Source organism: Sinocyclocheilus anshuiensis, unplaced genomic scaffold (assembly GCF_001515605.1).
Source record: "Sinocyclocheilus anshuiensis isolate Anshui unplaced genomic scaffold, SAMN03320099.WGS_v1.1 scaffold110, whole genome shotgun sequence".
NCBI lineage: Eukaryota > Metazoa > Chordata > Actinopteri > Cypriniformes > Cyprinidae > Sinocyclocheilus > Sinocyclocheilus anshuiensis.
In genome coordinates, this window is record NW_015544155.1 from 787,982 (window position 1) to 803,584 (window position 15,603).

The following is a 15,603-nucleotide window of genomic DNA, read 5'->3' on the forward strand; positions in this document are numbered from 1 at the left end:
CTGTATCTTCTATTCCAACCTCTCCCACCACCATGGGCAAGACCAACGAGTTGTCAAAGGATGTCAGAGACAAGATTGTAGATCTGTACAAGGCTTGAATTTGTAATGAGAAGGAGACAACTGTTGGTGCGATTATTCGGAAATGGAAGAAATACAAAACAACCATCAATCAGCCTTGGTCTGGAGCTCCGTGCAAGATCTCGCCTCATGGGGTAAGAATGATCATGAGAAAGGTGAGGGATCAGCCCCGAACTACACGGGAGGAGCTTGTTAATGATCTTAAGGCAGTTGGGACCACAGTCACCAAGCAAACCATTGGTAACACACTACGCCACAATGGACTGAAATCCTGCAGCACCCGCAAGGTCCCCCTGCTCAAGAAGGCACATGTACAGGCCTGTTTAAAGTTTGCCAATGAACATCTAAATGATTCAGAGAAGGCTTGGGAGAAAGTGCTGTGGTCAGATGAGACCAAAATTGAGCTCTTTGACATTAACTCGACTCGCCGTGTTTGGAGGGAGAGAAATGCTGACTATGACCCCAAGAACACCATCCCTACAGTCAAGCACGGAGGTGGAAACATTATGCTTTGGGGCTGTTTTTCTGCTAAGGGTACAGGACGGATTCACGGGGCAAATGGACGGGGCCATGTACTGTAAAATCTTGGACGACAACCTCCTTCCCTCAGCCAGAACACTGGGGTCATGGAGCCAGAACAAGATGGGTCATGGATGGGTCTTCCAGCATGACAATGACCCAATACCACCAAGGCAACAAAGGAGTGGCGAAGAAAAATCGGAAGAAAATCGCCAGAGAAAGAAGAAAAATCGGAATTGTGGGGGGAAAAAATAAAAAATATTAATTATAATTTTTTTAATAGTAAAGTAGTAGTAGTAAAGCGCTAGAAATTCACCATAATAAAAAAATGGTGACAATGTTTCTGGCATTATGGGATGGCATATTAGTGCCTGTATATTTCAGAACTTATAACTGCATATTTCATGTAATTGAGTAATTTACTGTTAATATACCTACCTACAGTACTTGAACTAAACTAATATAGATACTTGAACAAAAAAAAGTCAGCATTTTGCTTTGTACTGATAACTACCTATTAATAAAATACACAAAGTATTGCTACAAAAAGTTATTATTAGTAGTAGTACTGCTACTACTAACGTTACTTCAACTTTAGTCAGAACCTGCTCAATATGCTCAGCGCGTATTAAGTTCTGCAAAGTGTCAGGAGTATCAACTGCATTTAAATTACGCAAACAAAGTCACACTGCCTAATATTTGCGCTACTATTGAGCGCAAATTACAATAAAAATACATTTATCTTCAGCATGACGCGGGCCACAAAATTAATGCAGGTGTGCCGTCTGTTGAGTACCCCAGGACTAAGTTTTTTTTTTTTTTTATCAATATAATATAGATTATTGGTATAGACACAATAAAATACAAAAAAATAAAAAATAAAAAAACCTTTGAAAAACCCTGACAGAATATGTGGCACTAATGATGCAAATATATCAGGTGTCTGACTCTGATTAATCTGCCGTAGTCAGGGATGTGCAGAGAGTTCTTCAGGGGCACACACACACACACACACACACATATATATATATATATATGTGTGTGTGTATGTATACTGTATATATCAAAGGTTTGGATACATTACTATTATATGTTTTTGCAAGAAGTCAATTATGGTCATCAAGCCTGCATTTCTTTGATCAAAATTTGAATATACTTTAAAATATATTTTATTTCTGTGATGCAAAGCTGAATTTTCAGCATCATTACTCCAGTCTTCAGTGTCACGTGATCCTTCAGAAATCATTCTAATATGATGATTATTATCAATGTTGGAAAAACAGTTGTGCTGTTTTTTTTGTTTTTTTAATTAATTAATTAATTAATTAATTAATTAATTAATTAATTAATTAATTAATTAATATATTAATTAATTAATTAATTAATTAATTAATTAATTAATTAATTAATTAATTAATTAATTAATTAATTAATTAATTAATTAATTAATTAATTAATTAATTAATTAATTAATTAATTAATTAATTAATTAATTAATTAATTAATTAATTAATTAATATTTATATTTTTTTTTTTTGGGATTAATTAATTAATATATATATTTTTTTTTTTTGGGAACCTGTGATACTTTTTGGGGGTTCATTGATATATAAAAAGGTAACAATAACAGCACTTATTCAAAACAGAGATGTTTCTCAAGGATCATGTGACACTGAAGACTGGAGTAATGATGCTGAAAATTCAGCTTTGGATCACAGAAATAAAATATATTTTAAAGTATATTAAAATAGAAAAACATTCTTTTAAATTTTAATAATATTTCACAATATTAGTTTTTCTGTACTTTTGATCAAATAAATGCAGGCTTGATGAGCATAAGAGACTTTCATAATGCTGCATAATTATCAAAAATGGTAATAAAATAGTAATAATATAATATAAAAGTCCTTTCATGTCACCATTTCGCCAGCTTACACTTCACATAATAGGCCTGTAGCTGGCACTTGGGCTTCATTAACTATGATAGTTTCTTGAAATAGTAAACGTTGTATCAATATACATAAATACAAATGAATTGAACACTGCACAGTTTTATGCAGTGCTTTGTAGTCAGTTGTCAGTTTTATTGATCACAATATTATTATTGCTATTTGTCTGAGGGGGCACTTTTGATTAATTTTGAAAAAGGGCAGGGGCTCAAGCAACCCCAAACTTACTGTAAATATATACAATACAGTTTAAAAGTTTTGGGTTAGTAAGATTTTTTTATTAATTAATTTTTTTAAAGAAATGAATGCTTTCATTCAGCAAAGATGCTTTAAATTGATTAAAAGTGACAGGTAACAGTAATAAGACAGACATTAATAATGTTCCAAAACTTTAAAAACAATTGCACATAAATGCTGTTCTTTTGAAGTTTTTATTCAGTCATTTTAGCAGTTCCCTTTCAGTCGGACACTTTCGACGTCACGTCGGTGACCGATGAACTGGGAATCTCGCCAGAGAGACCAATCTACTTCGAATGTAAACTAAACGAGCCAATGCACATTGGCATGCGATGATTGCATCCAGCTGCCACTGATCGCAGCGCGAGGACAAAGCAGATGCACCGCATATTAAGCTTTTCGCTTCAGAGCCGAGTGATATCATCGTTCTGCTCCTGCCAAGCTTTGAGTTCAGCGTGCTCTCTGGGAGCTTCTTGTGTTGGCAGAACAACGGTGGCTACAGCGGTGGTCATTTTCCCGTGTCCAGTGGGTTGCACACATCAGGCTGCACTACCCCGTTTGTGTTGCAGGCGGCCATTTCCCCTGTGCGCTTCAGCACACACTAAAAGAGCCTTTTTCACTAAAAGAGTGGTGGGCGGGTCTTTTTAAAGACGACGTTGCGTCTGTGCCAACTCGACGCTGCATCTTTGTAAAGACGATGTTGCGTCTTGGTATAGATGCTGTTTCACCCGTGCGTTTCTGGATGCGATCATTACTTGGTGGTGGGTGATGGTCATGACCGCTGCCTCACATGCTTCCTCGACCTCCTTCTATACCTTCTTGGGACCTGTCTCTGGTGCTTGAAGCACTACAGCGGGTCCCATTTGAGCCTTTGCAATCAGTCGAGCTAAAGTTTCTTTCAATGAAGACTCTGCTCCTGGTTGCACTGGCCTCCATCAAGAGGGTAGGGGACCAGCACGCATTTTCAGTCGACGATTCTATCTCTTTCAGCATCTCACGCATGAAATGGCATTATAAAAACACAGCGCTCAAATTAAAAGAAGCTCACTCACATCTTCTTGCATGTTTTATCTATTCCACTGTCCATGTTGTATCTTTGTCAGTACAAAAGTGCATTCTGTGTGAACGGTGCCTCGCGGTATGAGTGCGTGACACGTGAGCGGTTAATCACGTGCGCCGACATGCGGTTGGATCGTTCTTTTCTGTTATCATTGGCATATTGTCAAAGTGTCTAATTCTAACGTTTGGTAATATTTCTATTAAAAATTGCGATTCCTTGATTTCTAAAAAATAAAATTCGCGGCAAAACATAAAATTCGAATTAATCAACAAAATCGGAAAAATCGCCCAGCCCTACTCCCAGGTAACCCTGAGGCCCCGGCCCGGCTATGTGCCCAACGTTCCTGCTACTCCCTTCAGGGATCAGGTAGTGAACCAGCAAGCGCTGCCCCCGGAGGAGGCAGACCCAGCCCTAGCTTTGCTTTGTCCCATCCGCGCTTTAAGATTGTACTTGGACCAGACGCAAAGCTTCAGGACCTCAGAACAGCTCTTTGTTTGTTACGGAGGCCGGCAGAAGGGGAAGGCAGTCTCCAAGCAGAGGATGGCCCACTGGATAGTGGATGCCATCACCCTGGCTTATCAAGCACAGGGTGTGCCCTGCACTCTCAGGTTGCGAGCTCACTCTACTAGAAGTGTCGCATCCTCCTGGGTGCTGGCTCGTGGCGCCTCGCTGACAGACATTTGTAGAGCTGCGGGCTGGGCAACCCCCAACACATTCACTAGGTTCTCTAGCCTTCGTGTTGAACCGGTATCCTCCTGTGTTCTCACCTCAAACGGGTAGAAGCACAGAGAGGTCTCGGTTTAGTCCTCGGCAGCCAGACGTGGAGGAACGTCCGGTGCCAGGCCCTCACTCGATGAATCCTGGAGAACCGGTAGAGGGCTGGGATCCATATGTAGAGACCTAAGCAGATCCCATATGTGTAAAGTCCACGGTATAGCCTCAGAGCCAGTGTTTCCCAGTCAGACATTCTGCCATTTCCCAAGAGAGTTGCAATCACTTTTAAATATTCCATATGCACCTAAAAGGTTTCCATATGTGTAAGTGCTTCCGAAACCTCCTTTGGGAAGGATGGGGCTTCCGCAACGTTCCTGTTCCAAGTGGCAAGGTTCCCAAATCGTCGGTCACCGACATGACGTCTCCGCTCCCTCCTTCAGGGAACGAGGGTTACAATACGTAACCGAGACGTTCTTTTAAATTGTAATAATATTTCACAATATTACTGATTTTACTGTTTCTTTGATCAAATAAATACAGCCATGATGAGCATAAGAGACTTCCAAAATCCAAAATTAAAATAGTGTAAACATTTGAATATGATACTACACGTTATTTTAGACCAAGCTTAAAATGCAACACCTAATTTAATGCAAGTAAAAAAAAAAGAAGTATACTGTTGTAAATATGGAAACTTATTTCCATGAATCCTAACACAAAAGAGGTGTCTTTTTGGAAGAGAGCAGAAATATAGTGAAAACTCTCAGAACGTCAACCGAGAAAAAACGTCTCTAGGTTACGTATGTAACCATGGTTCCCCGAGGGAACGAGATGCTGCGTCGAGATTCGCTTTGGGAACGCCCCTGCGTGACCGCGTTCTGAAGCACGTGTAAAATCAGTCCAATGGAGCAGCGAGACGTCACGAGCGGGGTGACGTGAGTGCCAGGAAGTATAAAAGCACATCCTGCAGAGCACAAGTTAGCTTCGATGAAGTAGCGCCTGGAGGGATGCAGGGAGTATGGCAAAGAGACGCAGCGTCTCGTTCCCTCGAGGAACCATGGTTACATACGTAACCTAGAGACGTTCCCCTTCAGGAACTCGAGCTGCGTCGAGATTCGCTTTGGGAACGAGAATACCCACTGCGCCATACTACCAAGTCCCTGCCTGTGTGTGTATCAGATGAGCACAACACGAAGAGAGAACTTGGGAACCTGCGGTAGATGCCAGGTCTAGGTTATAGAAGCGGACAAAAGTGTGCGGAGAGGACCAGCCCGCCGCAGCACAAATGTCCTGTAAGGCCACACCCAACTTGAAAGCCTTGGAGGCCGCCATACTCCTGGTTGAGTGCGCTCTGACCCCCATAGGGGACGGGAGGCCAGAGGACTCGTAGGCTAGTGAGATGGCCTCGACCACCCACCTACTCATAGTCTGCTTGGTCACCGGAGATCCTTTCTTTGGCGGACCAAAGCAAACAAACAGCTGATCTGCCTTACGCCACGGGGCAGCTCTTCCCAAAGCGAATCTCGACGCAGCTCGAGTTCCTGAAGGGGAACCCAGCAGTCAGAATGAGATCTGCATAATGGGCAAAAACTCAGTGAATAAAACAACTATAGGTCTTTTCACACCACAGCGAGGGGTATGCCTCGCTTCATAGGCTTTCTAAATGCATGTTTCAGCAAATGAATTGATGGAGAGGTTTTGCCGCCATTATGCCACATACAGGGCTGTCGGACCACACAGGAGGGAGAATATAAGAATTCAGCATGTGTTTATTCAGTACAAGAGACGGCGGTTTGGAGCTCATTCAGCATTGACTGCAGGGGCTGAGAAAGGGTATCAGTAATGTATGAGCCTCCAAAAAGGGGGGGGGGAATCTGAACAGGTCGCACTCCGAGTTTGTGGTCAGGAAATGGTAGGGGGGAAAACAAAAGAAAAATGTCCAGAGGTGTGACAAGGAAATGTCTTTATTATTTATTTATTTTATCTACATCATCATCAGATAAAAATCACATACTTCCACGGGTTCCTGCACCAGCCGAGAAGCTGCCATTGAGAGCAGGAATGCTAACCGATAGCTTTCTCCTGTTATTATGTACCTCCTTGGGTAACATTTAAGAAGTGTAAGAGACGGCACAGTCTAGTCGTGACACAATAGGGTACCTGCTAGAGGCTAAAACACAGAGAAATGTCAAGCCTCTGAGGAGGTTAACTTGTACTTTTCACTGACAATATACTGTATGTGACATCTGTCATGTCACCTGAGTGTTCCAACTCACAGCCGAATGGGAAACCAATCCACTACTTTCACATCATGGTCAATCAACAGGAATAAATCATATGGTGTTTAAGTGAAATTTGCATGCTGAGCACCTTCCACAAGACTGTAGGGTTCTGTCAACTCTTCAATGAACCAAGCCATTGTTCTTAGATACAAATCATTTTCCTTTCTCCTTTAAACACTGACAGTGTACAATAGCATTTTGTGAACTTAAAATACTGTAGTGTCTCTGTTTACCGACAGGATGGTGAAACTGCAGAATCACATTTACACAACTCTGGGTTGAACAAATAGATTCACACTGTCCCCTAAAACTAGGAACCACAAATGTCTAAGTTAATACATTCAGTACTTTTGCAATTTCTATTAATCAAAGAAAAAATGTTTCAAGGTTCCCACAAAAATATTAAGCCATTATTTTAAACATAATAAGAAATATTTCTTGAGCACCAAATCAGCATATTAGAATGATTTCTGAAGGATCATGTGACACTGAAGACTGGAGTAATGGCGGCTGAAAATGCTGCTTTTCCATCACAGGACTAAATTACATTTTAAAATATAATAAAATAGAAATAAGTTATTTTGAATTATAACAATATTTCACAGTATTGATATTTTTAATTTATTTTTAATCAAACAAATGCAGCTTTGGTGAGTTTATTAGTATATTTAAAAAATATATAAAAATCTTACAACCCAAAACTTAGTATATAAACTTATGAACAGTAGTATATATTTACGAAATTTGTAGGAGTCAAATTTTTGCCCAGATTACAGCATGTAACAAGACAATCAGTTATGGTCATCATTATTCAGCACTCAATGAACTATGAGAAAAGAACCACCACCATTTAACAGAAATCCAGGTATATATTAGGGATGCACATGCAGTTATGCACAATATTGGTTTACAGCTGATGTTTAAGTTATGTATTTATATTTATCGGTATCATTATATAAACAATTTACTATAAAAATTGTCACTACTATCACTAATAAATTATTATTAGTGATCAAATTTGTCTAAATTTGTATATAAAAAAATTATCACTGCGATTAGTTAACACAACTTAAAATTCAAAATTAGAATAAGCATTAATGCCCTGTTTCATCTTAAAGTAAGTGTTCATGCTAAGTTTAGTTTTCTCAAAATGTTGTGATGCCAAAATTTACTTGTAACATTTAACTTAGATTTATTTTTTTTATTTTTTTTTTGTGATATATTTGCATTTTATTTAGACAAAACAATAACATATTTTAAAATCGTATATCCATTGGTGGTCATCCAGAACATTAAAATAATTATCAGCTTATTGATTTCAGCCAGAATTCTAACATCAATGCTTCCCTAGTATATATATCAAAAAAGACAGCGCTATTAAACAAAACAGATCTAAATCATTATTTGGGAAATTGCATGTTGACATTGGTGTTGCATGGTCAAATTTGACTCTTTACGAAAGAGAACTCAAGGCTAAAAGTATATTGTCATCCACAGAGTATGCAAATACTCTCCATATAAATCCATAAATCACATTATTTTCAAAAGGTAAGCAAGACAGCATTAAAGGAGTAGTTCACTTTCAGAATGAAAATTCTGTCACCATTTACTCACCCCCCACTTGTTCCAAACCTGTATGAGTTTTTTTCATACGGGGGGGGGAGTAAATGGTGACAGAATTTTCCTTCTGAAAGTGAACTACTCCTTTAAGTCAGAACAGTAAATTCCAGTTGGGCAACATTGAAGATTAATAGTATATGTACAGCACTGAACCCTGGGCTATGGAGTTAAAAAGAACAAGGTGAGGCGTACTTATAAAGTAAAAAAGACACAGTGAGGTATGGTGATCTGTGGCATAAAGGTTTGAAGATTACTGTACATCTGTCTGCTCACAAGTAATCATGAAGTAATTGAAGTCAGTTTAAAAATAAACCAGGACAGGTGCAGTTAAATAGAGTGTCTAATTGTTTTCAGGTAAGTGCCTGTGAGATCAGATGGAATTAGCTCAGGGTTTCATGCACAAATAAATTTACATTTGATATATACTGTAGATCATTTCAACGGCAGGCACGCTTTCATTTAAGATTCAGCACACAACACAAAAGTCATAGCTGGGATTGTATTGCTTTCTGTTAGTCAATCAGCTATGAAATGGAATACATAATCTCTTATCGATCAATTTCAAAGACGTTTGGATAAGAAGGATTTCAGCAGCATTTGCTTTCACATGTATTTGATTGGCATAAAGTTTAGACGTTATGCACAAAGGTCTCTGCAGGCATAATCAATCAAGTCTACAAAGTAAAATTCACTGAATCGGTTTCATTCTTTGGTTGTCTTTGAATCAGAAGTACACTTCTTTTAGTAAGTTTAATTGATACTAAATGCATCTTTCCATATTTAAAAAAGACCACAATAATTATTTCACAGTCTGCCAATCTCAGTCAAGAATAAATTCCTACTTGAGAAAGAGATTGAAAGACTGTGAGATAATTGGTGTGGAGGTGTTTAGACAAATCTGATCAACTAGACTTCAGCCTTGAACATACATAAGTCTAGGCATCACAGAGTAAAAATACATCTGTTTTTGCACATAAAATCCTAATAAATGGCAACAGAATGTAAAGCGATATAACAGTCTCAAACACTTCACTTTAGTAATTTCACTTGAGTCAATTTTTGGTTATGTTCAATAGACTAATTAGTCTAATTACTGACTTGACTTGTTGACAGTCTGAATGTGTATGACTGTAAAAGAGTCCATGAAAGGAGTTAAATTTTAGTCATTAAAAAAATTCACCAAAAGGGTTTTAACATGAAAGCCATCCAAAACACTAACTACAGTTGTTAGCATCCTAATTACAGCACCGCTGCTAAAAATATCACAGCTAAAATTGTAAATACACTACTGTTCAAAAGTTTTGGATCTGTAAGATTTTTGAATGTTTTCAAAAGATGTCTCTTATGCTCACCAAGGCTGCATTTATATGATTAAAAATACAATAAAAAGAGCAATATTGTGAACTATTATTACAATTTAAAATAACTTATTTATATTTTAATATATTTATTATGTAATTTATTCCTGTGACAGCAAAGCTGAATTTTTAGCAGCCATTACTCCAGTCTTCAGTGTCACATCATTCTTCAGAAATCATTCTAATATGCTGATTTGCTGCTCTTATCAATGTTGAAAACAGCTGTGCTATTTAATATTTTTGTGGAAAAAGGTGATACATTTTTTAGGATTACTTGAGTAGAAAGTTCAAAAGAACAGCATTTATTTGAAATTGAAATTTTCTGTAACATTGACTGTCACTTTTGATCAATTGAATGCATTCTTGCTGAATAAAAGCATTAATTACTTCCAAAAAATTTTTTTTAATACTGACCGCAAACTTATTTTAAACAATTAAAGACAGAACTTCCCCATCAGGATTTTACCATGAAAACAGACCAAAACACTAATTAAATGCATGCTGATAACAGCACTGCCAATAAAAATATCACAGCTAAATATATAAATATATAGTCTTTAGTAGTAAACAAATAAATACATAACTTGCTATTTAACAAGTGAGTTGCTGGATGACCAGTTGAATAGCTGACTAGCATGATTCATTACCCACCTCTATTTATAAGCCAGTCCTTTGTCAAAAGTCTAGAGCGCTACATAGGAAATCTAACACCAGGCAAGCATTAAGTCATTGTCTGATATGGGCAGAGATGTGCTCAACCAGCACAAACACATTTCAAAACACAACTGAAGCAAAGACAAATTACCATTCCATGCCATTCACGACATAATGGGTTTTCATAAAGAAATACATTCGCTCATCTTTTGTACATTCTGAGGTAAATTATTATTCCCTAACTAAGTCTGACCTAGATAAACAACCATGTCAGGAATGTCTTCTCCTTTCCCTGATGAACACAACAACATGGCAGTACAAATAAATTACATGGTCACAAAGCAAACATTTTATTCTGAGCAATACTGCAAATCTGACATGTCATAAATCCCAAACTGGCTCCACTGCCAAAACGTCACATTTAAGAATCGGGGGTAAACGGAAATCGCTGTCGTCTCATTCATCTTACATCAGGGATAAAGTAAAGTCACAATATTAGATGTATTGCAGGGACAAAGAGCACCTTCACTGATGATGTGAACATAGCTTAGCGTTAAAGGCTAAGGACATCATACGTCACCACAATACATAGTGGTTTGTCATTTTTCTGATATGACTTTTACTTTAAATGCTAGTATACACTCTTCCTATCTCTTCTCATTGTCATATATCCTTAATCCGAACTGCCATTTATCCGGAACTGAACTTATTTGGAGGAAAAATAGTGACAGTATGATTGAAAAATGTCTGAAAAAAAAAATTCAAAATGCATTTAAAGTCCACAAACCAAAACAGAATGTTAAAGATGCTGCACATGGCATATAAAAGCACAACAACTAACCATTATTCATTAGCAACACGAAAGGTCTTAATTAATATTCAAGCATATAAGCCGGTCAAAGAAAAATAATTAAAGGCAGAGCACAAAATGTGATGAAAATTATTCAGGAATAAAAAAAAAGATGAACTGCATATAAATCAATTGGACGCTGGATGTTGCGAAAGTCTACTTTTGATTGCTGCTTTAATACTGAAACCATGATTGGGAGACTGGTTATCCTTGAGTGGTGAATTTCTTCAAGAGGGGGCATGCAATCAGATTTCAAACCGAATGTAAAAACATATGCCCCTCAATCAAGCTAATTTAGCAGGGCTGTTTATTCGCCCTTTTTTGTTTTTTTGCCCATTTACTTTTGTCAGTTTTGTAGGCAGCAGTTCACTGATGCCGAATGGCCAATATTATACTGCTGTAGCAACTGGAACGATCCGTAATTCCCACTTTAGTCTTCTTAATGTTAGAATACTATCGATCTAGCCTGCATTAAACAGTAATGCATCATGACCTGTAAATGTTCTAGAGACGAACTGGAATCCAAGGGCTCCTCACTTCAGAAAGCAGAAAGGAAAATAGCTTCACTTCCTTTTCCAACTGAAAACCAAAAGAGTTCAAAAGTGACTGCAAAGCAATGTAAGGATGGTTAATGACAGGAAACACCTCAGAGCTGAAGTGGTGGTGGTACCTGTGATGTCAGTTTGTATTTTCATGACAGCTGCAACACTTTCCACGCAAATTTTGAATAAAGCATCAATTTCCGAGAAACAGAGCCTTAATGGGACCTACATAGGGACGTGTAATTCTGTCATGTGACACTACATTCATTTGCATTCAAGTCCTTTTTCACAACAAAGTGTTTCCAAACTATTTGTTCGGCATTTGGAGTCATTTGAATCAACACGGATTCCATCAAAATTACAATGAACTAAAAATACAGAGCATGTTAAGGTCACAATTAATTAAAGTATACTGAAGTATATAGCTTTTGATACAGTATATTACTGTTGATAATTATTCATTAAACAGTGTTTCCAAACTAGCGTTTTTTGAGGTACTGACATACAAAAAAAAAGGTTAAAAAAAGGGTAAAAAGTCTGACAGCAAAGTTTTCAGATGGACTCTATCAAATTACAGTAAATTACAGGTTCATAAAATTACATGCAATGAACTGTTAAAATACAGAGCATATTTTAAGGCCACAATTAAAACTGACAGTGTATTACTGCTGAACATTCTTCCAAAAATTTTTTTTTGTTAAATTAATTTAAACAATTTAAATAATTACTGACAATTTGTGCGTTAAAGTTACACAGAAAAAGCAAAATAGTGATTGATAATTAGCATTTCCATCAACTAATTTATAAACATTTTGATGCACCATAGTTTCCCCCCCCAAAAAAAATATAGATAAAAAAATTGGCTAATGACCTCAGCTTTGCCTCATTCACTCCCCATATAAAGGCTTCTTATTGAAAGACAAAAGCAGCCAGAAGAACACTCATCAAAACACTAAAAGTGATGTAAAGTGGCAAATCAGAGGTTGTTGGGAATGTAGTAAGTGGATCCAACACGCTCTCACATGGAAACGCCGCTCTAGAGTCTTTTATCATGCACCACCGAAATGTCACTCTTAAATCGCATGACTTTCCAAAAATGTCATTCAAGCATCATATTCAAGAGGATCAAATCACCCAAGGCTAACATTTAGGGTGAAAATGCTAAATCTGTCATCATGTGGTTCGAATCCTGTAATATTTTCTGTCTTCCGTGGGACAAAAAGGAAGTCTGAGCTGTTATTTTCCATATACTTTTTTTACTGTCAGTTTTGAAAAATGACACAAGCACATTGATTTATACAGTTTTCAGAAGCCACAGCTTTTTGTGAGGAACAAACTTTATAACAGATTTATGCCATTCCCTGAAAAACTCAGCATAAGCTTGTAAATACTAGTGCTGCAACTATCAATTATTTTGATGATCGATTAATCTGTCAAGTATGTGTTTAATTAATGAAATATATAAAAAATATATTTTTTATATCTATGTGAACTATGCATAGTTCATCTATGTGAACTATGCACGTACATAAAATATAATTATGGCTATATATTAATATCACATTCTAAAACTTGCCCACAATAAAAAAAAAAAAAAACAATTTCAAGACTTGTCGATTATAATTTTGGATTATTATTGAGTTTACTGATTAGCTGTTGTAGCCATTAAAAAATAAAATAAATAACATTAATTTAATGTTATTTATTATAAAAATAACTATTAAAAGTAACATTAAATACATCAATTGTCCATTCCACTGTAACCGATTTTCTAACCATCATAGAAATGGAAGTGAGACCTTAGGACTTGATTTTAAAAGTTTAAAGCTGTTTTCGCCTAGTCTGAAGTCTTGTCCCTTGGACTAGAGTCTAACTTGGACAGATCAAATGATTCATCTTCTGAAGAGAGCTGAGGATGTCCAGGAGCAACATTTTGGTGGTGCAGGATAAAAGACAATGAAGTTTCTCCTTTGAGACCACCCTGTGTGTATTGCTGGTGGGTCCAGCAATAATTCCACTCCTCACTGCTGTGAGTACTGAACACAGTGGTCAGTGTCTTTCTCTGGATCTAAGTGCTTCCTTGATTGCTTACTGTTGATTAAAGCAGCCAGGAAGAAATCAAGGCAGCCTCTTGACTCATTGATCTTCAGCTGTCCTTGGTGAGCTCAGTGTTTGAAAGAGGTAGGCTAACATCCTGCTACCACAACCACCACGCCTTATGAATATGTAAAGGGACAATCTTGATGTTTAATGTCATTTTCTAATTTAAGTCATAACATTACACACATTAAAGATGTCATTTCCTAATTAAAAAAAAAAAAAAAGCTTAATGTGTAAACAACTGAGAAGCAATTAGATTAAAATATGAATAAGAAATCTGATTAAAATGATGTACACTCACATAAGATGATGACACTGGTCTTCTAGAAAAAGCTGTTTCATACTACATGAAGTGGGTCACCAATCCATGGGAGCTGCCATGTTGGGACACTATACAAGGTGGTGTGTTTTAAGATTGGCCAAGTTACTGCTACTTACATTATAGTGTTTTAGCCAGCATGCAAGGTTTCCATCATTTAAGCTCATATAAACAAAACAATAAAATGGTGAGAAATTCAAACAGAAAAGACCAAACCAAAGACAATCAAACACCTCTGGTGTAAAGCAGTAGCCATCAGTAAACCAACCTCATGCATCCACACCACTAGGTGTCAGTATAAAGTACAAGAACACTAGAATGAAGAAGAGCATGTGAAATATAGATAAAACCCTTTAATCAATAATTAAAGGTCCCATATTTTACACCTTTCTGGAGTTTTATTTTAGGTTTTGATGTCCTTAAGAATATATATTTGCGGTATAAGTACCAAAAACCATCTCAATATATTTTTACAGCTCCTTTCTCAGGAGCTCTGCTGAGAACAGGTCGATTTTGGCCTGTCTAATTAATATTCATGAGCCTCTCTTCTGATTGGCCTGTTGTTTTTTTTCCACGACATTCTAATTTATTGAGATGCACCTGTATATTGTTGAAGAGAAAAACCTAATGAATAAAGAATAAAGTCCTACAGTAAATATTACAGCTTATGCATTATTATGATACTCACCCAGATGTTGCCGTCTTGATGGTATGGTTTCCAGTTCCTGCCTGTATCACTATAGAGCAGCCGGTAGCGTGTTGTCCAATCAGAGCTGCTATATCGACCCTGCGTGGCGATGACTGTGACCTGTTTTCTGCTTCCCAGGTCGACCTGCAGCCACTGGTAATGATCACTGTCCAGCGGAGACCAGCCCCCAGCACCTAGAGAAAGTGCACAACACTTACTATCTTGTTGTATTGATCTAAAGTCTTTGTGCTTGTGTCACAGAGGGGCTAGAGAAAAACAGAACAGCAACAAATGTTGTTGATTTTTTGTAAATGTTATGTTTGCTCTTAAAAGGTTTTTTAAGAGTACAAATTGAACGTCATACTCTACAGGATAATCTACAAGAGTTTTGTAATTTAACAAAGATCAGCTTTAATGGTGTTGTTCAAGAGGAGCATCTGTATTTTTCTGTTTTTGCTTCTCTTGGAAGTCTAAGAACAGATTGTCCTACAGATGTTTTATCTGTGCTTTTAGCTGGAGTCTTTTGGACATTTGTTAAAGGCATATTTGAAGGATCATTAAATGTCGTAAATCTAACCATTAATATTAAAGAAACGATCCCTTTTCAGCCTCTCCCTTTCAACCACATGTCTC

At 37.1% G+C, this 15,603-nt stretch overlaps 1 protein-coding gene across 1 annotated transcript in view; it reads right to left on the minus strand.

The window, feature by feature from the left end:
• LOC107695381 (contactin-associated protein-like 2) overlaps positions 1 to 15,603 on the minus strand; it is a 409,258-nt gene that overhangs the window by 224,559 nt on the left and 169,096 nt on the right. Inside the window, exon 3 of the mRNA XM_016495265.1 lies at positions 14,971 to 15,164. Within this exon, the coding sequence (XP_016350751.1) occupies positions 14,971 to 15,164 (194 nt within the window). The remainder of the gene's footprint in view (positions 1 to 14,970; positions 15,165 to 15,603) is intronic.